The sequence below is a fragment of the Tupaia chinensis genome, unplaced genomic scaffold (genome assembly GCF_000334495.1).
Source record: "Tupaia chinensis unplaced genomic scaffold, TupChi_1.0 Scaffold000104_1, whole genome shotgun sequence".
In the NCBI taxonomy this organism is placed as follows: Eukaryota; Metazoa; Chordata; class Mammalia; order Scandentia; family Tupaiidae; genus Tupaia; species Tupaia belangeri.
The window spans coordinates 3,883,501-3,909,322 of record NW_006159568.1 but is presented as its reverse complement, the minus strand read 5'-3'; the positions used below and the strand labels follow the sequence as shown (position 1 = coordinate 3,909,322).

At 40.2% G+C, this 25,822-nt stretch overlaps 1 protein-coding gene across 1 annotated transcript in view; it reads left to right on the top strand.

Annotated features, from left to right (window-relative positions):
* The window catches only part of RECK (reversion inducing cysteine rich protein with kazal motifs), an 83,094-nt gene that overhangs the window by 6,891 nt on the left and 50,381 nt on the right, over positions 1-25,822 (top strand). The window contains exons 3-6 of the mRNA XM_006143781.2: positions 4,563-4,637; positions 5,820-5,856; positions 8,940-9,025; positions 11,462-11,509. Of these exons, the coding sequence (XP_006143843.1) occupies positions 4,563-4,637; positions 5,820-5,856; positions 8,940-9,025; positions 11,462-11,509 (246 nt within the window). The remainder of the gene's footprint in view (positions 1-4,562; positions 4,638-5,819; positions 5,857-8,939; positions 9,026-11,461; positions 11,510-25,822) is intronic.

Genomic DNA, 25,822 nt, shown 5'->3' with positions numbered 1-25,822 from the left:
CTATAATTGTTACACTAATGTTGGATTTGGTTTTTATCTCCAGGTTCACACTGAACAACAAAATTAGACAACAAAAAAATCTTCCAGAAGAGATGTAAGGGCTAAGCTAATACGCTTCCTTTCTCCTACCAAATTCAAGTCAGCTAAGTCAGTCATTCCAGTAACTGGAGGAGTGAGTGAGGGTATGGAAAGTGAGTAGCGATAATTCCAAAATTCCAAAAGGAAGGAAATACCGGGAATTGACAGTTCATTATTTCTTCAGCCAGTAGAGAATGAAGAGAGGACGGAGTCTTGATGACTGTTGGGTTGGAGTAAAGAGCTATACCTTTGATATTTTGGGGAGGAAGCTCTGTGGAGAGTGCTGGACATTTGGACTTGAAACTTTTGGAGTTGGAATTCAGATAAGTCGGATCAGGTGGTTTATACTAGTCAACTAAATAAGAGTAACTGTTTCCAGTGAGACCGTTAGCAGTGTCAGATGCCAAAGAAAAGTCGAGGAGTTTGAGAACTGAGAAAAGACTCCTGGGTGAAAAAAAGCAGAAGCTGCTGCAGAAGATTGTCAGTGGAGAGATTCTAGAGCAGGGACTTTGGTTTGCCTTTTTTAATGCCGAATCCCCTGGTGACTAGAACAGTGACTCTCAAAAATTATTTCTAGATTGACTGGAGTGATGGGGCCAAAAATCACATTCAGGGGGGCAAGTGGCATGGTGGTTAAGGATGCTGGACTTCCACATAGCTAATAGTGGTTTGAGTCCTGGACCTGGCAGCTTGCTTTCTCACTTTCTCTTTCTCTCTCTGGTCAAATTAAAATAAATAAATAATGTTAAATAAAATAATTCTTTTAAAAAGACTCAGGAAGTTTAAAAAAATTTTAATAAATATTTTTAGACAATATTTTAAATTTAAGAAAAATAAATAGGGACTAGCAGTTGGCGTAATGGCTATGTTGCTGAACTCCCATGTAGTCGACCGCGGTTTGAGTCCTGGACCCAGTGACTTAAACTCATGCCGGGCACATGTACATGCATGTCCAAGATCCCAAGGAGAATGGAGAAGGGATTGTGGCATGGCCATCCCCCCGGGGAGTGATTTCTTGCTTTCTATCTCTCTGTCTCTGTCTCTGTCTTTCTGACAAGCACATGTGCCCTATAGCAAAAACCTCTTCAAAAAAAAAAATATATATATATATATATATCTTACCTTCCCCAATATGTTATAGTCTTTGAATATAGAGATTCTGGTTATCTTTTTTTTTTTTTTTTTTTTTTGAGAAAAAAAGAAACATGGTTGAACATGGTTTGTGTCTCAGAACTGGTGACTTGCAAAATCATCCCAGGTAAGTGTGCATACATACCCAAAATCCCAGAAGAATGGAGGAGAAAGGATTGCAGCATGGCCATCCCCTATCCCGAAGGGGGATCAGATAATTCTCACTTTTCCTCTCACTTCCTCTTTCCAGCAAGCACACATGCCCTATGGCAAAAAAACTTTAAAAAAGAAAGAAAGAAAGAGAGAGAGAAAGAGAGAGAGATAGAGAGAGAGAGAAAGAAAAGAAAAGAACATAAAAAAAGAATAATTCAGGATGATAAACCCTGTGATCAGATTATTTCTGCCTTGAATTGAGTACAAGTTTGGATATTGAAATTTTTGCTCCAAAGTAATTTATGTAACTATAGTATATATTCTAGCATTTATTCTGGGTAAGCATTCATCTTTCTTTTTTTTAAAGTATCATCAGCAGTTGTTTAGTGAGAAAAATGACTGCTTATATTCAAGTCTGCCTTCTTATCCAGAAGTACATGCATTCTAATTCCTTTCCTTCTTTGAAAGTGTACTTATTTTTTCTTTCATGAATAAAAGATAGAAAGACAGTCCCCCCGACAGACTCTTAATACCATGATCCACCCCCAGCTCCCACCAGGCCCAGATCATGGGCACACATATGTCTAGTGTACTCTGGGAAGGCTCTGGATATGAACTTGGAACTTTTCCATGTTGGCTATCTTCTCAGAGCATCAAGTTTTACCACTGTACCACCATCTGGCCCGATACATGCTGATTTCCTTAAGCTAAATGTATTCCAAATAAGTATACATTTTCTAGTTTTGTTTTGTGTTTTGCTGGAGGGTGCATGTGCTTGATAGAGACAGAGGGAAAGGAGAGAACATCCCCCATGGAAAATGGTCATGCTCCATCTCTCCCTCCTTCGGGAGTTTGGGCACACATGCACATGTGCCCTGAGTGTTTCTCAAGCTGCTAGGTCTTGGACTTGACCCACATTGACCATGTGGGATATGGCTTCCTTAACCACCAGGCCATGGAACTGGCCCTGTTTTTCAGTTTAACTTATTCTACATATTAGGTTGTCAGAAAAGTCACAATGTATTTTTGCATAATATGTCATGACTTTTCTGACAACTCAATGGAATCATAATTTGGAGACAGAAGGGAGTTGTTAAATTATCTAACTTCTTAATTTCAGGAAACTAGAATCTGTTAGCTTTTATTTCTTTCCGTATGTATCAGGACCTATGCTATGCCTCTTTATGTGCATTATTTTATTTAATTTTTATACCAAGCCCTCGAAGGACATAATGTCATTATCCACATTTTATAAATCAAGAAAGTACAGAAATGGGGACCAGCAGTTGGCGTAATGGCTATGTCGCTGTACTCCCATGTAGTCACCCACACTGGCTTAAACTCATGCTGGGTGCGTGTGCGTGCATGCCCAAGATCCTGAGAGGAGAATGGAGGAGAAGGGATTGCAGCGTGGCCATCCCCCCTGGGGGGTAATTTCTCATTTTCTGTCTCTCTGGTGAGCACACATGCCCTATAGAAAAAAACAAAAACAAAAAAATAACCTCTCCCCAAAAAACAAAAGTACAGAAGTGTTAAAAACTTAGCAAGATCCCGTGTCTTGAGGAGCAGGGGCTCAGACCCAAGTATATCTGCTTACAAAGTCCATACCGCTATGACAGGCTATAACCACCTCCTGTAAGGCCAGGTAGGTTGCCCAAATTTATTCAAAGTATATTGTTTGCAATTCTCCATTCCATGTTCTTTCCATTGTTTAAAACTGTTTCAAGTGGTTGTAGGTTTGTTTTTTCTTTTTTGCTTTTTGTTTGTTTGGGTTGGATATTGTTACTGGTTTTGGGTGCAGATGTAACTGAAGGAAGAGACAATAAATTAAAACAGCTTTCTCTGTGCATCTTCCAATTCTACTACCAATTAACATATATTTACTCCTTTTTCTTTCTCTTCTGCTTTTCTCTTTTCTTTCTTGTCTTTCATTGTTGTCTTTATCCATTTGTTATTCTTTTCTTTCTCCTTTTTATCTTTTTATATTGGAAAAGTTTGAATATATAGAGAGAGGTAGAAAGAAAAGTATAATAAACCCACTTAATGAGCTTCAGCATTATTAAGTCATGGCCAGTAATGTTTCATTTTTATACCTCCTTCCATCCATTTTATTAATTCAAATTTATGCTGTAGGAATCCTAGTTGTCGCATCATCTAATTGACAAATTTTAAATTTGTATCTGTAAATTTTAAGGACACATATCTTTCTTTTTTGAGAGGTTTTGCTATAGGGTGCATGCACTCACCAGAAAAACAGAGAGAGACAGACAAAAAGCAAAAAATTGCCTCCCTACCCTCACCCCCACCCCACCCCCCCAGAGGATGGCCACACCGCAGTCCTTTCTCCTCCAGTCTCCTCTTGGGATCTTGGCAGCCACCGGGATGGGACTCAAACCGTGGTCAACTACATGGGAGTCCAGTGACATAGCCATTATGCCATCAGCTGGTCCCAAGGATGGATTTCTTTAAAGAAACATAAAACAGACCAACCAAGGATCTGGTAGTTCCTATAACTGTATCCTACATGGCTGACCAAGCAGTTGAAGTCAGACATAGCGAGTTGAAGACATGACAAGTATGTGTAAATGCATGCCTCGTATCTCTCTCTCTCTTTTTCTTTCTCTCCTCCCTCCCTCCCTTAGTCCCTTTCCCCCCTTCATCCCCTCCCTCCCTCCACCCCTGATCCCAGCAGGCTGGTAGTACAGTGTTCTCTGCTTTTTTTTTTTTAATAGGTTTTGCCACAGTGTGTGTGTACTCACCAGAGAGAGACAGAAAGTGACAGAGAGAGGGAAAGTGAAAAATCACCTCCAAAGGGGGATAGGCCACACTGCCAATCCCTTCTTCTCCATTCTCCTCCTGGAATTTTAGGCACACATGTACTTGACATGATTTTCAACCTGCCAGGTCAACCATGTTGAAGTCCAGTGCCTTAACTACTACTCCACCTCCTGGCCCCAAGGTGTTTTCTGCTTTTAAAGGTCAGTAGGAAAGGATCTAGGGTTGCTATATTACACTTTTTTGCTGTTTCTCTAACTAACTAATCTTTTAAGAAACTTTACTTCAGCCTCGTTTAGATTCTTCCAAAGGTTTTTAAATTGTAAAAGGACATTGGATAACCGATAAATCTGGGAGATAATAGATTTTTATATTTCTTGTGGAAAAAATGCCACAAAACTTTTTTCTCTTTTTTTGTCAAGTAGATTTTCTCCTCAAAAAGTGAATCCCGACTAAAACACCTGTTACAGCGAGCCCCAGATTATTGCCCAGAAACAATGGTAAGTCTTATTTAAGTTGCTTTGAAGCTTTTGTCTAAGTGAAGCTGTTTGATGAGTTACTTTCAGATTTAGCAAATTTCTAAATGTGATTGGAGGGACCAGCAGTTCATGTAATGTAGTTGACTGCAGTTTGAGTCCTGGACCCGGTGTCTTAAACTCATGCTGGGTGCATGTGCATGCGTGCCCAAGATCCCTAGAGGAGAATGGAGGAGAAGGGATTGTGGTGTGGCCATCCCTCCTGAGGGATGATTTCTCACTTTCTGTCTCTGTCTCTCTGTCTTTCTGGCAAGCGCACACGACCTATAGCAAAAACCTCTCAATAAATAACTAAATAAATGTGATTGGATTTTGTTGAACTAGATACTTTTTAAAAGATCTTTACACAAATGCGTTGATATAATACTATCTTTCATCCTTTATTGTCTATGCTATGATGTAAGTTTAAAAAGTCTTAATTATAAATGTATTCTAGTCTTTAAATTTTATCAAACTAGTTTGTCTAGAATTTGGAATTATATTTATTATTGTATTTTTACTGATTTCTTGAAAACTATAATAACTAAATCTTATATTTATTTTGATTATGAAAAGTTCAATTTGGAAGAAGAGAAATGTGTGCCTTTTTATTTTTCCTGTTTTTACATTTTCTGGCCTTATACATATATATATATTACAGAGTTTGTCAGTCTGGCCATCCTGGCTTTATACATATATATATTACAGAGTTTGTCAGTCTGGCCTTGTAACTTAAAACATCTAACACTTGGATTGTTCTCAATGTTTGGGAACATGGACCAGGGTAAGAAACACTGAGCTTGCATGAAAGAACCTCTTTAGATGTGATGGCTTGCACTATGTGAATGGGGACAAAATCGATGATCAAATGTTTGTGACTGACACATTTTCTTTCAGTCACCTGCAGACACTTTTGTCTCTATGCTTGGAAACAGTGATTACAATAAGTATCCTGAGTAGCCAGACGCATCCTTAGTGAACCTAGATGGAAAATGGGAAAATGGCAAAAAAATTTTTTTGCATCTCAGTTGTTCTTCCCTAAATAGCTGACTGATGTGAATATAGTCCTAGACCTTCTACTACACAGACAGCAATAATTTCTATAGAAATTGTCTTATTTAGCAACTGGTTATCTACATAAAAGCCTTTTGGTGATTATAATTTTAGGTTGAAATTTGGAGTTGTATGAACTCATCTTTGCCAGGTAAGCAATAGAGATGTAACATTTAGCACTTTAATGTTTAATTTATTTTGTGAATCTGAAATCTGTGTTGTAGTCCTAATGTGTACTCTAAAATATACATCCTTTCTTACCCTTTAACACCTAGATTTTCAAGTGCATGATTTATTCTCATTCACTGAATCTTTAAGTTTGCACTCTTGTCTTCCCTTCTGCCATTTTACTGAAACTAGGCTTTGAAAAGTCACCAGAATCTTTCGGTTCCTAGATCTTATGGCTTTTTCTCAGTACTTGCTCTCCTTGACTTTCCTGCAACACTTGTATTACTGACCACTACCTCCTTGTGACTCCACCCAGCCCGAGAACCTTATTCTCGCTCACCTTTCTCCTCTTACCTACCATAAGGACTGCGGTTATGCCTGTGTGCAGTCCACTTTCCTGCTCTCTCCACTCTCACTCTGGTAGTCTCATTTCTGCAGAGAACTGTGAACTAATCCCCTCTAGGAAGGTCACTCAAATCCAGATTATTGTTTGTGACTTATAGACATCTCTTCCTTGATCTTTGTAATAGATGGTATCTGAAGTGCAAATCTACAGTCAGGTTCATAACTGCCCTTCTTGTCAATGGCACTGGACTGGAAACGAACACGTTATCTTTCTAGTTCTATTTACTCCCCCTTGGACAATCTTAAATCTGTCCTCTCTACTTCTAGTTCACACCTTTACTATTACACCAGTAGAATATTGTCATAACTTTGAAATGTATTTCACCACACTATGTCTGCCCTCCTCGCCTCCTTCAAAAAGAATTTCTCAGGGGATATCTTCTTCATCTGACTAACCCAACTTCCTAGTTTGGCATTCACAGTCTCCTAAGATTGAAGCTCATATTTCAGCCCTGATAAAGTCCGTGCCTTTATGTGTCCTGGATTCTGAAGGCTGTCCAGTGTTCAGTTTGTGTTTCAGACATAGTCCATCTTCACCTTCTGGGAATTGCCCATGTCCTTGCCTGTTGTCCTAGCCATCTCTCTACTACTGTCCTGGAATTTTATGTATACACATACATTGTTCTACCAAACCATAATCTCCGAAATAGGATAAATCATAGGTTTTACCTGTTACCTAACTTCATAGGCCACAAAGTAAGCACCTAATAGAGTGCTTTGTGCCTCACGGGTGCTTAGCAAATGTAAATACTTGTGGAAGAATTTAGTATTTTCTAAGAGGCCACTGGGAATGTGGAAGCAGCACTGTATTGCATTATGGTATATAACAGCTCACAAAGTTTATGACCCACTTGGATTCTGCTTGGGATTCTTTCTGAAATGTAGGGATTCTGGAGAGTATACAGTAAGGATACAGAGGAGACTGTTCTAGACAATGAGGCTAGATGAGAGTCTGTTGTCCTTTGTACCCTTAAAACACGTAAAGATACAGAAACTTACAAATGCAGTATTTTTGGTGAGTTTTACAGTTGATGGGGTTTATATTTATATCAACTTTAAGGTAGTCTATATCATTACATTTTGAGAGCTTTGTCCGTGAACCATTTGTTTGCTTTTGTTTTGTTTTTTAGCAGTGTCTTCTTTTTATTGTACTAAGTACTAATTTCATTTGAAGAACTATGTTACTTGTTACCTTAAGTCCCTGACAATTTTTTTTCTAATGTAATAATAATAATATAACTCAATGTGGATGTGGGTTTACAGATCTATGTATTGCCTGGAAGCAGCATGAAGTGTTTCTTAAAGGTGATGATGTGCAGCACCCCTATGGGTTTTTTTCTCTAAATGATTTCTTGCATCTCCTCATTTTAGCCTAGGAGTCATTCATTGACATACATGATTGCAAAAGGAATCTAAAAAATACATTAGAGGGGGAACCAGCAGTTAGCGTAATGGCTATGTCGCTGGACTCCCACGTAGTCGACCGCGGTTCGCGTCCCGGACCCGGTGGCTTAAAACTCACACCAGGCGCCTGTGTGTGCGTGCCCAAGATCCCGAGAGGAGAATGGAGGAGAAGGGATTGTGGCGTGACCATCCCCTCTGGGGGGTGATTTCTCGCTTTCTGTCTCTATGTTTCTGTCTGTCTGGCGAGCGCACGCTCCCTATTGCAAAAACCTCTCACAAAAAAAAAAAAAAAAGTAAAAAAAAAAAAATAATACATTAAAGGGACCAGCAGATGAATAGCTGTTACATGGCTGGACTCCCACATGGCCAACTATGGTTCAAGTCCCAGACCTGTTGGCTTGGAATTCACGCTGGGTACGTGTGTGTGCCCAAGATCCCAGGAGGAGAATGGAGGAGAAGGCATTGCAACGTGGTCATCCCTCGGGAGGTGGGGGGTGATTTCTCACTTACCCTCTCACTGTCTCTCTCCAGCAAGTGCACACATCTTAAGGCAAAAACCTCTAAAATTAGAAAGTTTTTTATAATTTCATCATCTTTTGGTTTCATAGTAACATTAGAACTTTTTTTAATAATTTCATCATCTTTTGGTTTCATAGTAACCAAAAGATTGCTGTGGTAGAGAAGTCATTGCTGTGCATAAATTCAACCCAAGTAGTATGCAGTCATTTTGCTCCATAAGTATACTTTGTCAAAGCAGAAGTGGCTCACAGATGTCCTGTCTGTTCACAAAATATCAATTTTTAAACAAGATCATGGGTTTTATGCTCTTCTAGATGTTTAATATTTTACATGCATTAATACATGTATCCTTTTTTATTTGTTTGCTTCAGTTAAATCAGAACCTTTTTTTCACATTTACAGTCCAGAGCCCTCTCCCTTGCTTCTCTTACCCTGTGTGTCTTCCAGAAGAGATGCAACCTACCTAAGAGTCAATGAGCTAAAGAGAGTTTAGGGTAGGCAGGGAAAAGAGAGAATAAACAAAGGACCTGAACATTTGCTCTGAAGAGCCCTAAAGAGACTGAGGGCAGTGGGAGTAAGGGTGAAAGGAGAGGCTTAATGATTTTAAGGCCCTGCTGTCTGAGCTAGTTTTCAAATGAACACCTGACTTGACTTTTAGTGGTATCTATGAACCAGTTTGGTGTGCTGTCTATCTTTGTCACTCCTTAGAATAAAGCATTTGAACATTTTGTCTTTAAGGTGTGTTTAAGAAGTCTGACGGCTGGGTTGGCCTAGGCTGCTGTGAACTGGCTATTGCCTTGGAGTGTCGACAGGCATGCAAGCAGGTAACGCTGGGCAGCAGGCTTGCAAGCAGCATGGAGTGCAGTCTGGGTTTTAGCTATGCATTTTTCTTGAGCCTTGCCTACCTCACAGCTTTGGAAAGGTGGCCTACAAAAACTGTAACTTGTCGCAGCCTCAGTGACACAGGCAGTAGTGAACTGAAGTGCAGTGCTGAACACCATATGGCAGTCTGTGGGTATGGATCTCTAGTCAACCTGAAAAGATGCCAGTGCAGGGAACCAGCAGTTAGTGTCATGGCTATGTCGCTGGACTCCCACGTAGTCGACCGCGGTTTGCGTACTGGACCTGGTGGCTTAAAACTCACGCTGGGCGCGTGTGCGTGCGTGCCCAAGATCCCGAGAGGAGAATGGAGGAGAAGAGATTGCGGCGTGACCATCCCCCCTGGGGGGTGATTTCTCGCTTTCTGTCTCTATGTCTCTCTCTGTCTGTCTGATAAGCACACGCGCCCTACAGTGAAAATCTCTCCAAAAAAAAAAGATGCCAGTGCACACAGGCCCAGGATCCTGATGAGGGACTCACAGTGTGACAAAATCCTGTCAAGGGTGCCACAGTGTGACAAAATCCTGTCAAGGGTGCTTCTTTCTCTCCCTTTCTCACACAAACTCACTTATGTACTTGAGTTCTTTCTCGTGAATAAAATAAACGTTTAAAGAGCCCTGCAAATCTCACATCACTTGTACAGACCATTTCCTTTTAGACTTACTACATTTCGGGTATGGCCACTGGATATAAAAGACCTTTAGCTTTTTATTATTTTTTTCTCATCTTTCCTCTGCCACACAAAGAAAGAATATTACAGGAATTGAGGACTTTCATACCTTGTCCATAGTCATGCCGAGCCACTGCTGAGTACCCCCAGTGGTTCTGTAAATTTAGGTATGTTTATATGGGAGCAGTTGGCTTATTATGCTTTTATCTTTTATTTCTTCCATTATGGCTTTACCCTAAGCATGTTCTCATATCCCTTCTTCTCCTAAGGTAAGTGTGATTCCTGCGGTTACTCCTGACTTCTCTTTTTTTTTGGAGAGATTTTCGCTATAGGGCGCGTGCGCTCGCCAGACAGAGACATAGAGACAGAAAGCGAGAAATCACCCCCCGGGGGGATGGTCACGCCGCAATCCCTTCTCCTCCATTCTCCTCTCGGGATCTTGGGCACGTACGCATATGCGCCCGGCGTGAGTTTTAAGCCACCGGGTCCGGGACGTGAACCACGGTCGACTACGTGGGAGTCCAGCGACATAGCCATTATGCTAACTGCTGGTTCCCACTCTTGACTTCTCTTTGACTTGATAGGTTTTTGGCCCAGTTCAGATCAGACATCTGAGTTCTTTCGAACTGTGCACATTTTCACAGTGGTTCCTCAGAATGCTATGGGAAAACTGGCCTTCTTGGCTTTTCATGCTCCAGAGCGTGGGGAGTAGACTTCACTGGGAAACTAGGAATGTTTGTTTAGATGGATCTGAACCATGCTAGGAAGTTTTCTCTTATTCATCTTCTAGGGACTGGGCTCTGGGTATGAAACATGGTGTCACCGTTACTTTCACACAGATGGCTGGCAAGGCAATGGGACAGAAGGAACTAGAACAAGGAACCAGAGCCCATAACTCTGGAGCTGTATCTCTAAATGGGAATCGATGTTGTAGAACAAGTAACCATCTCTCAGCAGATTTGTTTTGGCATGTTTTACATAGAAACTACATACTTAAATGTGACGAATCCGTTGCTATTTCTCTGAGCAGCATTTTCCTCATTTATAGAGGGGATACTATCTTCTTCAGAGAATCACATTAAAATAGCTTTTGTCATTGTCTGACATAGTACCCCTTCCTTCTTTAGTTGCTCCCTTCACCATATTTGCCATTTTTCTGAGGAAATTAGCTCAGTAACTTCAGTATAAAAGCTTAGAAGTCATGAGTTACTTAGGAGTCATGGTTACCTTAGGAGCAGAATATGAGAACATGAGGGGTTAAAGGAAAAACAAAATGTAAGTGCCTGGCAGAGCTTCACAAGAAAATTTGCTGAAGCAGAGCTTCATAAGAAAATTTGCTAGAGTGGAATTCTGCTTAAAAAAAAAGTCCTCTGATTTACATTTCCTTCAAAGTCATCTAGTTTCTGAAATAACAAAAGGACCGTGTTATTATGTGAGATTAAAGTCATAAAAGCTGAAAGGAACGCCTCCTCTCTGGCTTCATAGAGTGAAGCTCTTGCATATGGAGGAGGTCCTAGGGGTGATGTTTGTTTTAAAGGAAGTGCATGAAATTTGTTTGTTATATGTTAGGTACTTTAAAATATTTGAGCTTAAGGTTCTTAATGAAATAAAAAATGCTATAGCAGCAATTCATACATACTAATTTGTGTTCTTTTTTTGTTCTATGGTGAATAGCATGTGTAATAAATTAATGAAATGTTTTGGCTTTCAGGCATCTTCAAAGAATGACATTTCTAAAGTTTGCAGAAAAGAATATGAGGTATGCATTTCGCTTAACAAATTTGGAAGACTCCTCACCTGTTAGCAGAACTTCACTTAATAACATCACTTAAATTTTTTAAATGCATTTATATTTATACAGATTGTCTTTCCCTTATAGAAAATAGAGCTTTAACAAAAATGGCATTTACCTGTTTAGAAATGTTTTGGCTTTATTTGTTTTTTGTTGGAATTAAGTATTAATTTTAAGAAAATTATTAAATCTCATATTCAAAGTATTTCACATATAATGTTTTCATACCAAAGCCATTGGTTGTATCTAAGGTTGTGAAATCATTTTTTTAGATTCTCTATCTTCTTTTGTCCCTTTATCTCGTGAGCCATTTGGGTATCCCTTTTTGTAAGCAATCTCTAATCATAGACACAAGTAATCAAACAAACAAAATCACATTGCTAGTGTGAGTAGCTTCCAACTTTCCTAGCATCTTGTATCTGGGGGGGGGGAAATACTAAGTTATAAAGACAGTATTAAGTCTTAAAGACTCCTGTCTCCCAGTGGTGGGTTTTCGAGCACTGTCTTATCTAGACTGGGAAATGATAGGGTAAAGGTGGAAGAGATATTTTACACAATGCAAATAAGTGCAGAAGATTGTCCTTGATGTTTAAAAACTCCTCAGTGGAGATACTTTGTTCAGTTTTTGGAACTCCATTGTTAAATGTGACACCATTATTATTTTTCATAGCATAAGACCATGTAATTCATGGTACTTAAGTGCATATTCCTCATTCATCATTTTTATATCTAAACATTGGTATTCCTGTTGCTTTTTATACAGTTCTTTGGGAGGAAGATAGAATAATTCTCACTTAATTGCTTCTAGATTATAGTTCTGATTTATTTTTCCTTTTTCAAAGCCTATAATTATATCTCTTGATTAACATTTTTACGCTAGAGGGTCTTACCTATCTTGTGTCCTTGTGTACTGTTTGCTAAGTTATCTCTGTTCTACTGAAGACAAATTTCCAAATTAACTGTAATCTCTCTGTTCTTGCTATAAAATAAAGGATCTTTCTTGTTTTTTCTTATTTCTCTAACTTTGAAATGACCAGTTTCAGTTTCTCATGATCTAACTGACAATTCCTTCTTTTCTCCCACATGATGTCTGACACTGTCCGTCTCCTGTAGCCTGTCCTCCATTAGTTTACTGTGCTTCCTTCTCTTGTCTGGATTTCTACATTGCCCTAGGAGGCCTGCCCATATGTGTTCATGAAGGACGGGACAGGAAAGGTAAGAGAGACTGTCTTATGGTAGGACAGGAATACTGTCCTATGGTAGGATTCCAAAGAAGAGTTTATTTTTTCCAGTTCCTTATTTGGCCAGAATCAAGTGACCATTTTCCAAGAATCTCCATGCCAAGAAGGTTCTTTCATTTCTACATATTAAAAGCATACCCCACAAATTATTAAAGATAATTCAAGACTGAATTTGATTTCTTATATATTATTTGGAAATAAGAAAGAAAGGCAAAAGCACTTTATGCAGAAAAAGAGTTTTACATTATAAACCCCAAATAGCAGTCACTGCATGCTTGTCTAGAGATGGCTATTTGTCATAAAGTAAATTTGGTATGCCAGAGCCTATTTTACCTAGAGTGATTGTTTTTCAGCATCTGACTCACTCCTGAAACTAGGCTTTTAATACCTTTTCCTTAGCACTGGAGTGATCTCGTGTAAACCTCCAGATGTGCAAGCCAGTCCTTTAGGTTTACAAGTTTAGTGGTAGAGTTTACGCTGAGGGATGGTTTTGTGCAGTTTAATTAGGGATTCAGAAAGCAGGTGATTCTGTTTGTAAGAGTTAATGTTTACCTTTATAGGTAAGCTGCTGTAGAGGTCCTGTTGAGATTTCCTAGAAATGTAATTAAGTAAATGAAGTTTAAAAATTCTAATGCCATTTGAGATTCTGTTTTGTTTCAACCAATCCAAGATAAACCAGTTAAATGTAAAGCATTGTTAACCTGATTTTATAGGGTCTAGTTTCTTTTTTATGCAAATTAATAAGCATTTATTGAATACTAAGAGAAACTTTTATATATTAGAAAGCACAAACTTTGAAATCAAACTTGGGTTAGAATTCTTATTAAGCTACTTACAGCTTAACTTCAGATATTGAAGAATTATATCTAATTGAGTCAAGCTAATTAAAATATTTATTTAAAATATATATTGCACATACAAGGACTCAGGGAAATCAGAAAGCAAAATGAGCAAATTTGGAGTTTCCAGGAAAAATTTGCAAAAGAGAGAGATGTGAAACAACTAGATAAGACTGTAGATAAAAGGCATGTTAGCAAAAATGTTCATGACTTGTACAGAGGGCACAGAGAAGAAGATGGGCCTATTTTGGGCTAAGAATCTATGCTTAGAAAGGCAAAATGGGACCAGATCCTGGAGAGGTGAGGTTTGGGGTCACAGCCCAGTGATTAGCAGGTGATGATAAAGATTCTATAACAGGAGACTAACATAAGAAAGAGCGAAGCCTGTATTTTAGAAAGCTTAAACTCAGGAACCAGCAGTTAGCGTAATGGCTATGTCGCTGGACTCCCACGTAGTTGACTGCGGTTCGCATCCCAGACCTGATGGCTTAAAACTCACGCCGGGTGCGTGTGCGTGCATGCCCAAGATCCCGAGAGGAGAATGGAGGAGAAGGGATTGCGGCGTGACCATCCACTGCGGTTCGCGTCCCGGACCTGATGGCTTAAAACTCACGCCGGGCGCATGTGCGTGCGTGCCCAAGATCCCGAGAGGAGAATGGAGGGAAGGGATTGCGGCGTGACCATCCCCCCTGGGGGGGGTGATTTCTCGCTTTCTGTCTCTATGTCTCTCTCTGTCTGTCTGGCGAGCGCAGGCACCCTATAGCAAAAACCTCCCAAAAAAAAAAAAAAAAGAAAGAAAACGTAAACTCTTCATTGTGTGCTGGCTATGTTTTAGATCTCCAAACCTATCTAACTTAGCTAAAAAGAGATAAGGTCCACAACTAGGATATAGCAGTAGAACTGACTATTCAAAACTAAACTAGTTCTGAAGGTAGAATCTGTCAACAGGCTTTATTATGATGGATTGAATATAGGGAGATGATGTCCGGAGAGAGAAAAGAAACAGTTCTAAACTTTTAAACCTAGTTTCCTGGCATGCATTTTCTATCCTATGCTTGAGGGTACAATTTAGAACTTCCCTTGCTGCCAATAGGGTAGGCTTGGTACCTGGACCAACTTTCTCTGTGGAAAAATTTTAAAATGCTGGATTAATGTGCTGGAAAGAAAATAAGGAATCCTGAGGCTAAAAATTAGGTATAGGTGCAGATTCAGAGAAGTAAGAGCATGGGCAGAGATATTCACCTTGGTATGATACTCGCTGAATCAATTTTTACAGCTTTGTAGCTCCAAGGGGCTCAAAAGTCAGGAGACAATTTCTTGGTTCTAAGTGAAGGTGGAAAATCTAATAGAAGTTCCTCTCCTTTCCCACCCATAAATTTGGAGTCACAAAGGGGCTCGGTATCAGGGTAATCAAGAAATGTGCTCATTGCCTTCCCTTCCAGGGACCTACAAGGAAAATTCTATCTTTCAAATCTTAATGTTGTCTCCATTGAAAATGTGTAGCTATAAACTGGCCCTCACTTGTTTGTAATACTAGGTAGGTGTTCATAAAATCTCAAACTAGGAACTTACTTAAATTGGTTTTACAAAAGTAGTGGCCCTTCCATGCCTGAAAAAGAAGCTAACACAGATCCTCCCTGGAGAAACTGATCTTTATTCTAGACCTCTTGATATTTCCATAGATTCATGTCTAAGTAAAATAAGCAATTCACAGTAAAGAAATAATAAAACAACTCACCAGAAAATCAAGTTCATCAAACAAGGGCCAACAGAAACAAACAGAATCAAACCTGAAGAAATATCAATACAGAAATTTTCAGATGTAGGCCCTGCCATAGCAGCTCAGTGGTAGCATGCTACTCTACTGCATATAACTGGTGTTACATGGGGGAAAATCAGGGTTTGGTTCCCAGGTCAACACATACATGCAAGAATGCAGCTTGAGACCCTGTTGAGAGTGCCTCTCTCCCTTTCTCAACAAATAAATTTTTTAAAAAAAAAAAAAAAAGGAAAGAAAAAGAAAAGAAAAGAGGCCAGGCAATGGCCCAATGGTGTACAGTGCTCTGAGATGCTAGTTCCACATGGGAAGGTCCTTGCCCCATGGCCCAATTTGCTTTACAGCAAACAGCCATCTCCACACCATGTTGTGTATATGCACACCCATGATCCAGACTGAGGCTGGAGGTGCCATTGTGCCACGAAGACCCTGTTGGGAGCACTCCTCTTTCTCTCTCTCTCTCTCTCTCTCTCTCTCTCTCTCTTTCTCTCTTTCCGTCTCTCTAATGGAAGAAAGAATTTCACTTTAAAAAAAAAAAAAAAGGAATAGGGACCTGCAGTTGGCATAATGGCTATGTCGCTGAACTCCCATGTCATCGACCGCAGTTGGAGTCCCAGACCTGGTGACTTAAACTCACACCAGGCACGTGTGCATGTGTTCCCAAGATCCCAAGAGGAGAATGGAATGGAAGAGAAGGGATTGCGGTGTGGCCATCCCCCCTGGGGGGTGATTTCTCTCTTTCTATCTCTCTGTCTATCTCTGTCTTTCTGGCAAGCGCACGCACCCTATAGCAAAAACCTCTCCAAAAAAAAATAATAATAATAAAATAAATAAAAATAGTCAGGTGTAAACGAAAATATCTAATATATTTAAGACATGAAATAGTCTTGGGCCAGCAGTGGCATAGTGGTTAAAGTGCTAGACTCCTCTATGGCTGGCTGCAGTTCAAGTCTCAGACCCAGTAGCTTGATCATGCTGTGCTTGCCCAAAATCCCAGGAGGAGAATGGAGGAAAAGGGATTGCAGCATGGCCATACACCCTGGGGAGTGACTTCTCACTTTCCCTCTCACTGTCTCTGGTGAGTGCACACATCCTGTGGCCAAAAAAAAGTAAAAAAACAAAAAAAAGTATAAAATAATCTTAAAAATATGAAGAGCAAGCATATTGGAAAGAAAACCAAAGAGAATTTCCAAAAAGTGAAGTATAATAATTGAAATAAAAACATAATGAACAGGTGCTATAGCAAATTAGGGACAGTAAGAATGTTGATGAATTAGAAGATAGAACTGGAGAAATTGTATGAAAAAACAGCACAGAGGGACTAGGGGAAAAAAAGAAATTGTATGGGCAGAGGAAATGTTTTTAAAAGCCCAATAAATCTTCAACAGGATTTAAAAAATGGAATCCATCCAGGCTGGCTTTGTGGCACAGTGCTGATGCACAGCTCAAGAGAAGCTGGATCCCACATGGTGGTCATAGTTCAAATACCAGTCCTGTCAGTCTGAAACATGCTGAGCTCATGCACGAGTGTCCAAGATCCTGTGGGCTGGAGGACAAGGATCATGCCATGACCAGACCCTGTGAAGGGTACTCCTTTCTTTCTCTCTCTCTCTCTCACTCCCACAAGTGCACACACACTCTATAATTAAAGACGAAAAAAATTATAGACATACGTTGGAGCCAAGAGTTCTTGAAAGGGATCAGAAGAAAAAAACATTGCCTACATAGAAGACTACTGCTGGTTTCCCACTAGCAACAGAGGGAGCCAGAAGACAGCAGAAAGATACCTAAACTGTTCTGATTATCCTAGAATTCTATATCCAGCAAAAATACTTTCCAAAAAAGAGGGCAAAATAAAATATCTCCAGATAAAAACAGAATTGGCATAACTGAACTCTTTCTACTGAAAGGTCTGCCTAAGACAGAAAATTACTTGAAATGCAAAAAGGAATGATGAAAATAGAAAGCAGATAAATTAAAACACAGAGATTGTATAAAACAATAACACGTCACTGAATCCATAAAGAATTAAAATACATGGCACAATAGCCTATAATTTGGAAGGGAGCTTAAGGCTATTGAAGATGATTGAGCATTAGGTCCTCTTAGCGTGAAGGCCCATATCACAGAGGTGATGAGCAATACAGGAGTAAGATGAGAGGTCGTGCTCGCAGTCAACCTTGAAGTAACCCTTGAACCCTGAGTGTGAATGATAGTTCCATGAAAGACCTGGGTGCTGGAAATGGCTTCTATATGAAGAGAAGGAGCCAGATACAGTTCAATGAAATAGTTCCAAATGGGATTCAGTGTTCCATAAAAAAGAGAACATCTTGTCATAGAAATGTTCAAGCAAACATTTTCTGGACTCGCATTGTGGAAGAGATTTCTGCAATGGAGGTAATTTGACTGATGATCTTTCTGACTTTACATTTCTCTTACTCTGACCAATATCTGAGAAAGGGTACTTCCTTTAGTGCTTAAACTCTTAAGAAGATTGGAGGTCACCAAGCCCTGTTCTGAAGGAGCTACCGAAATCAACCAATGGCTTGATAAGTCCTACATGGACATGGTCAAGTATGCGTACATTCACTTCTAGGTTCTCCATGCATTCTCACCGGCTTGATCCTTGGCCCACGTAGAGGAATTGCTCAGGCCACAAGAGGCTCAAGGATGTGTGATGCTAGAGCCAGAGATGCTGGTCAGAACCAACGGTCAGAACGGGTTAGGCATAGCCATCACTGGTACACACTGGCTGATCAGAACTGGAGTAAAAAGGAACTCATCTTTTCTCAGGTGTGAGACAGAGAGTGTAGATTCTTTTTGTGTAGTCTTCATCCACAAATTAGCTATGAACATTTTCTCCTAGCCATGAGTGGGGATTTAAATAATTTTTTTTTAATTTGGTTTAGTTATTTTCTTCCTTGAGTGGCATAGTAAACATCATTACATGATGTGAGGCTGATGAATTTCCAGAGACCTGACAATGGCTGCAAAATGACATCCATTTTAGTTGGGGATTCTTAAATCCATTTTCCTGCCACTCTCTTTAACTTAAAGACAACAGATATAAATACCTTTCCGTTTGCTTCTGGAGGGCAGGTGCTTCAGATTTACTTGTTCCTTCTTTCCCATATTTGTCTTTAAGCTAAAAAATATCCTTTACAAAGATGTCATTTTCATTTCTCTCCATTCTCTCCTAGCTTTCTTCAGCTCAGTTGTTTCATTAAGAAAGGTGACAAACTATGAAGGAAAGTCAGTAAGAGATATTTTTGTGAGGAGCAACTTTTTAAAAAAATCTCAGGACAGTTAAATCTCACATGAAACAGTAGCTAATACAGTTAAAATGTTCTGCGGGGCTCTGGCTCTTTGAGAATGCTAAGAAAAGTAAGACTCAGGATATAAGAAGAAGCTCTCAGAACTACGAAAACAAAGATGGCTGGCCTCACGAGTCTCAGGCACAGTTGTATCAGCACCACCTGGTAACACACAGCTAGGTGCATAGGGGAAGGGCACAGGTATTGTGTTACATTTTATTTTTTAGATCTTTACACTGTTTAAAAGTCTGTTTCCCACCTCTTGAACCAGAGCACCCTGGTTCCTAGAGTTACCAGAGATACTGTATGCATATAAAAGTAACATGTATATATGGTCCTCCTCCACCAGCCTTTACCACAAATGCTAGCTCACCATGCGCTTTGTCCTGCCCCCAGATGCCAGCACTTGGTGCGTGTTTATGTATGCCTACATGGGCTGTACAGTGGAGCCTCAGAAAACATCACAATAAAATGTTCTGCGTAGAGATTCCTATGTATTTTATTTTGTCCTTTTTCTCTCAAATTAACTTCGATTCTAGACTTACTACCAGAAATGTAAAGTAAAAGGGATGGAAGAAGAGCCCAGAGATAAGAGGGGCAGGGATGTCAGGACAGCAGGACTCTCTGGACGCTTAGAGGCCTCCTAGGCCTCGGTGTGAGGGAGTCTGCACCACCGTGATTCTAAGAATAGAGGAGCCTGTCTTGCATGGCAGACAGCCTAGGCTGTGGACAGCTGTGCTGTCATCCCATCAGCTTTTGGGAATTTCAGTGAAAAGAATCATGTGGTTCCAGCAAAGACTTTATAGCCTAAATGCAAAGTGTCTTTTAGCTAGTGCTGAGGAGACTCTGAGGATTGTCTGGATATGGTAAATAGAAGGCTGTGAATGGGAGGCTTTGTAACTTATAAAATGCTAAACAGGTATACTGTTTCAGAGTAGATTTGAGCCGTTACCTGCAGCTGATGAGCTCCAAAAAGAGCGAAACCTATTAGGTCCTGCAGTACTGGCTTAAGCTTATACAGCCTTGATTATGCTCTGCTTATATGTCATTTTGTCATATTCGCATCGTGGTTTGGGGCAGGAAACAACTTGTATTTGGTCTCCATGCTGCTAGCGTATTTCCTCTGTAGTTGATGCTTCCCAGAAGTCACCTGAATGAGATCATCCCAACAGGACACTAAATCTGGGTAGATTTGTAACCTGGTCTAACCTAAGGGACCAGGGATTTCCGCCATCTACTCCTGTAATGTTAATTGCCCCCATACGATAACAACTCCAGAATCTTCTTTGCTAACAACTCCTTTTTCTGAGCTCTTATAGCACTATTAGATATGTATACCTTTGATGGTCCATTGGATCAACAACCAAATCAACCAAAATGGATTGATTTCAAATCACCAAATTGGTTATTGCTCTCTCTACCTTTTCAGCCTCCCCTTCCCTCCACTCTACCCCTCTAAATCCCATACATACACATACGCACATATAGCCAACACGAAAACTTAGTTTTTCTTATTTCTTTCTTGGTTGTACAAATGCAGTTCTTCCGGAAACAAACTAAAAGCCCAAGAGGTATTACCTACTCTTTCTTCTCTCTATTACCTCCCACACATTACTGGCAGTCTGGTCCAAAATATTTGCCTGTTAAGTATATTTTAAGTAAGTCTGCTTTCCAGAGCTTCAGGTACTGCCTTAGCTAAGGCCTTAATTTACCACTTTACTGGACTACGATTGCTGCGAAACTAACTTTCCTATGTCTTACTTTCTCTTCTGATTTACAATCTCCACTTCTAGGGTGATCTTTTTTAAGACTTATTTATTTATTTGATTTCATTTGTTACTTATCTTTATCATTATTATTATTATTATTTTCAATTTGACCAGAGAGAGAAAGGGAAAACGAGAAAGCAAGCCGCCAGGTCCAGGACTTGAACGACGGCTAGCTATGTAGGAATCCAGCACCCTTAACCACCGTGCCACCTGCCAGTCCCCTAGAGTGATCTCTTTAAAGGCTATATTTAGTTATGTCACACTCTTCCCATAGGGTGCACTTCATGCTCCTTGGCCTGGTACACTAGTCACAGTGCAGCCTCTGATTCTTCCCTCCTTCACATTTCACATAAATACCATGTAATGTCCCAGACTGACCATGTTATTTCGTTAATGACAGTTGTACAACCTGTTTGTTCTGCTTGGGATTCCCTCTTCTCCAATCCTGCAAAATTCAGGAATTTTGCAAGCCAGTTTATAATTTTAAATTAGCTGTGGGTGGAGATATTTACACCTGAACATCAGGAAATACTACAGGTCAGAACTTCTTCCGCCCCCAACTCTACTTTCCCTCCCAAGAAAGCTAGTCCCAGCTCTCAAGTAATTTTATCCAGCCAGCAACCTGTGCCTCATATTTTGGCTTGAATTATGCCTACTTGAAACCTTTTCTGCCTGTCCCTCTTCTTTCTGCGCATATAAAATTCACTTTTACTTCCAAATACTTTACATCCTTTGTTATAGCATTTGTCACCCTGTAGAGTAACGCTGTTTGCACGTCTCTCTCTCTCTCTCTCTCTCTCTCTTTTTTTTTTTTTTTTTTTTTTTTTTTGACGAGAGTGAGGGCATGTGTGCTCACCAGAGAGAGATGGAAACAGAGACAGAGGGGAAGTGAGAAATCACTCCCTGGGTGGGGGTGGGGGGTATGGCTGTGCCACAGTCCCTTCTCCTCCATTCTTTTCTTGGGATTCTGGGCATGCACGCACATGCACCTGGCATGTACATGTGATTTTAAAATCACCAGGTCCAGGATTCTAACCACACAACCCGTCATGTGGGATCCAGGGCCCCAAACTCCATGCCACCTGCTAGCCATACATGTCTCTTTTTAATACTAAACTAAGTTCCTAGGGAAGGTCCATACAGTTGTCTTTATATCTGTCATTCACTGAATGCACTGAACAGATATAATTTTTGTATATCAGGCATTATTCTCAGAATACAAAAATGAAAGGATTTAGCTACTGTCTACAAGAAACTCATGGTTTAGGCCATGGACAGAGAGAAATTCAAATAGTACATTATAATACAATGAGACAAGTACAGTGCTAGAAATCTGTGCAAGACACACTGGAGCCTGGAAGAATCAGCCTTGCCCAGAGTAGTGGGAAGCCATCACAGAGCAGGTAAGACTTGAAAGATGAGCAAAAATTTGTTGTAGACATATAGATGCTACAGTGAGTGCTTTTATATTAGTAGATAGAGTTTTTAATAGCATTGTTCATACTCTGGATAGCTGAAGTATACAAGGTTCTTTATTTCAGAGTAAATATCAGTTTCGTGTCAATATCCTGTGTAAATGTCTATGAATTAAGCATTCTTTGAATGAGTAGAGCAAGCACTGAATACTGTATGTGTTATCACAGTAAACCATTCCAAAACTCCATAGCTTTAAACAGTAGTATTTCAGGGCTAGCTGGTGGTATGGTGGTTAAGGTGGCTGGATCCCACATGGCTGACTGCATGGTTCAAATCTGAGACCCAGTGGATAGAGAAACTCACTGAGCACATGTGTGTGCATGCCTGAAACCCCAAGAGGAGACTGGAGGAGAAGGGATTGCCATGTGGCCATCCCCCCTGGGGTGTGCTTTCTCACTTTATTCACCTTTCTCTTAGGCAAGCACTCACACCTAAGAGCAAATGTTTTAAATAAATAAACAAACAATCACTAACAATTTCTTCTTTTTCACCAACCTAAGGGTCTCCTAAGCAGTGCTAATATGGCCAAGATTAGCAGATTCTGGCCAGGCTCACTGTCATATCTGTAACCAGCTGGCAGGTCAGCCTTGGGCTGGCTGGTTTAGGATGCCTTCGACTGAATCAACTTGGGCCTCCTCCATGTCTCTCGTGTGTATTTCCACAGCAGTGATGGGTCCAGGAGAGAGAACGAAACATGACTCTTCTTGCTTTGAACTTACTTCAGTCCACTCAGCCCAAGCCCGTCACATGGCTAAGTCCAGAGTTAGTGTGTGAGAAGTAGATTCAGGGAGAGTGCAGAACTGGAGCCATCACTGCAGGTAGTCTATCGCAGGCTCACGTTCTATGCTAGGCTCTTCTAGACCTCGAGTCACTCTGTAGGTGTTACTTACCAGTATATTTGCTTTCAGCTAGTTGGATGCTCTGTGATAATAATGAGCGAACTTGTTTGAGGAATCGAGACCTATTAATCTCATTTCAGTTTTGAGTGTTCATTTTATCCAACTATCAAAATAATGTTTATCATTTAGGAAGCTGAAGAAATTGAAGAATCACTTGTTTATTATATCTAGATCATGATATTTAGCTCCTTTACATATCCTTGTCCCATGTACTTTTAAATGGCCATGGTTTAAAAAAAATGGCCATGGTATCCACAGCAAGTTAAAAACACCTTGTAGAGGTTTAATAATATGTCTGTTTTAAAAGTTAGTCATGGGGACCAGCAGTTAGCCTAATGGTTATGTCGCTGAACTCCCATGTAGTCGACCGCGGTTTGTGTCCCGGACCCAGTGGCTTAAACTCACACCGGGCACGTGTGCGTGCGTGCCCAAGATCCCTAGAGGAGAATGGAGGAGAAGGGATTGTGGTGTAGGGTGATTTTTCACTTTCTGTCTCTCTGTTTCTCTGGCGGACTCACGCACCATGTAACCTTTCTGATGTAGCATTTGATGAGTTACATTTCTCTTATAAAATGTAATATTTTAAATGAGAAATTTTGATCCAACTGTGAAAAGCAGATTTTTATTTTTTGAGGCCATCCTTAGGGAGAAAGCAGCCCCTCTACTTTTAACTGTAGCCTAGTTAAATAGAAGCTATTGGGAATATAAAGCACAACATAACACTTAGTAAAATATGTTCTTTGTCCAAAAATGAGTAAAATATCCAAAATTCAATCTGTTTTTTTTTTTTTTTACAAGATTCAGATGGTCAGTGTTCAGTTTTCATCATCCTTGTCATTGGTAAGAATGGGGGAAGCTGGAGCAGCTTAGGAGAAGGACAGTGGAAAGAGGAGGAATGGACAGACGTGGACAAATGGAGGAATGTTAGAAAGGGGTCACTGAAGGGGAGCAGGAAGGAAACCCGCCGAGTCAACCTCTGGGTTGGGTTGAACGAGCAGAGTCAAACTCCCAGGGGCACCCAAAAGTTCTTCGCCAGTGAAAGGAAGGTCAGCGAGGCACGAAGGATCACGAGGTTCCCTCAACTTTTGATTTGCTCTTGTTTTTTGTTTTTTGTTTTTTGTGGGTTTTGTTTTTGTTTTTTTTTTTTGCTAGATTTGCAGTTACCAACTCCCAGCACTTAGATGAAAGAACTTATTGCATTTCTCTAAAACCAGTGTGAGTGGAGCAGGAAACTAGTTAATGGAAACAGCTACCTGAAAAAAAGGTTCAGAACCAAAAGTTTGCTAATCCGGACTGTTCTCGTTCAGCATCATGGGAGAGCACCAGCTCAGCATTCGCAGTTCCGGCGCAGGCTCTGGCCCTGGCTTATGGGATAGCGAAGTCTTTTGAAGTCAAAGTTCTCTTGAGACCCTGATGTCTTCAGTACACTGGTGTGTCCTTTGGGTCTCTGAAGTTTTGGTAGATCATCACCTCGGTTTGTCATTTTGATCTGTTCTCATGTCAGATGAGTTGGGTGAGGGCACAAAAGAAGCCAACATAATACCATGAACATAATCCGTTTGCTGCCTCCTGCTTCTGCCACCAGGTGGCGATGAAGCATTTAAAGACTTGGCTTTAGCTAAGACTCCAGGATTGGCTGATTTAAGAAATGAAGATATTCTTAAGTTGATGGTATAATGCATGGATATATCTTGGGCCCTGTCAAACTAACCAGCAATAGTTTAAGCTGTAAAAAGGTAGAGTTATTTATAGCAAATGTAAGACTTTTCCATCAAAGAAGCAGATATCATCAGAATCTTATGAAATCATAGTGTGTGTAAAGTGAGCAACAGAGAATAATAAATTCATCAAATACTGGTATCCTGGAATGAAGGTATATTCTTTTAGACCTTAAAATGGGTGCAGACAGGGCCAGCAAGTGGCGTGTTGATTAAGGGTACTGGGCTCCCGCATGGCCAACCATAGTTCAAGTCCCTCTCACTCTGTTCCTCTCTGGTCAAATTTAAATAAATAAATAAATAAAGTTAAATGCAATTTTTCTTTTTTATTTTTTTAATTTTATTTATTCATTCATTCATTTTTTTTATTAATTCACTTTACACCATCACAACACACAAATGAATTTTCCATCCAAAATACACTGTGCCTTGGCTCAATCAAGCACATCCACATACATGTTCTCAGCAAATAATTTTCTAATTCTTACGTCCTGCATACCTTGCCCTTTGTCTTGCCATCCCTGATTCCCATCCCCCACCCTCTGCTATGTCCCATCTTCCTCCCCCATTGTCCCTGGCATCCATGGTTGCCCTCCATACCTTCCTCCCCCCCCATTCAATTGTTCTGCCAATGAACTTAATTAGTCTAAATAAATCCATTAGCTAGCACAGCTGACACAAACCTACACATGTATCCAAGTCTGACCCTAGGCATAAACCCCGGTGAGTAGAATGAACATACTATAAAGTAGTACCCAGCTGTGCCCATACAGCTCGCTGCAGTCATCAATGTGCATTTTTTTTCCTCCTGCAATTTTTTTTTTATATTATATTACCTAACACTCATTCCCTGAGCATCATCACAACATACTAAATGTAGTTTCCCATCTAGGACAAACTGCATAGTGACTTAATCAAGCATGTTATCATCAATAATATTCCATTTCTACTTTCATACAATGTATACATATATATATGTTTTTTATCCTATCTTTGACCCTCTGCCCTTTCCCCCTCTCCCATTACCCTATCTCTGCTATATACAGTTGTCTTCCAGGGGAGTTATTGAAAATGTGATACATGCAAGTAAAGGGAGAAGGGCCACAAGTTTAAAGTTTTCAACAATAGGGAACATAGATTCCATTCAAGGTTGGATCAAGGGTGGGTCTCGTGCAGATCCACCATTGTAGGTGAGTCTCCGTGGAATACAGTTCTAGGAAAGCGGTTCTGATAAGCAGAGATGATTA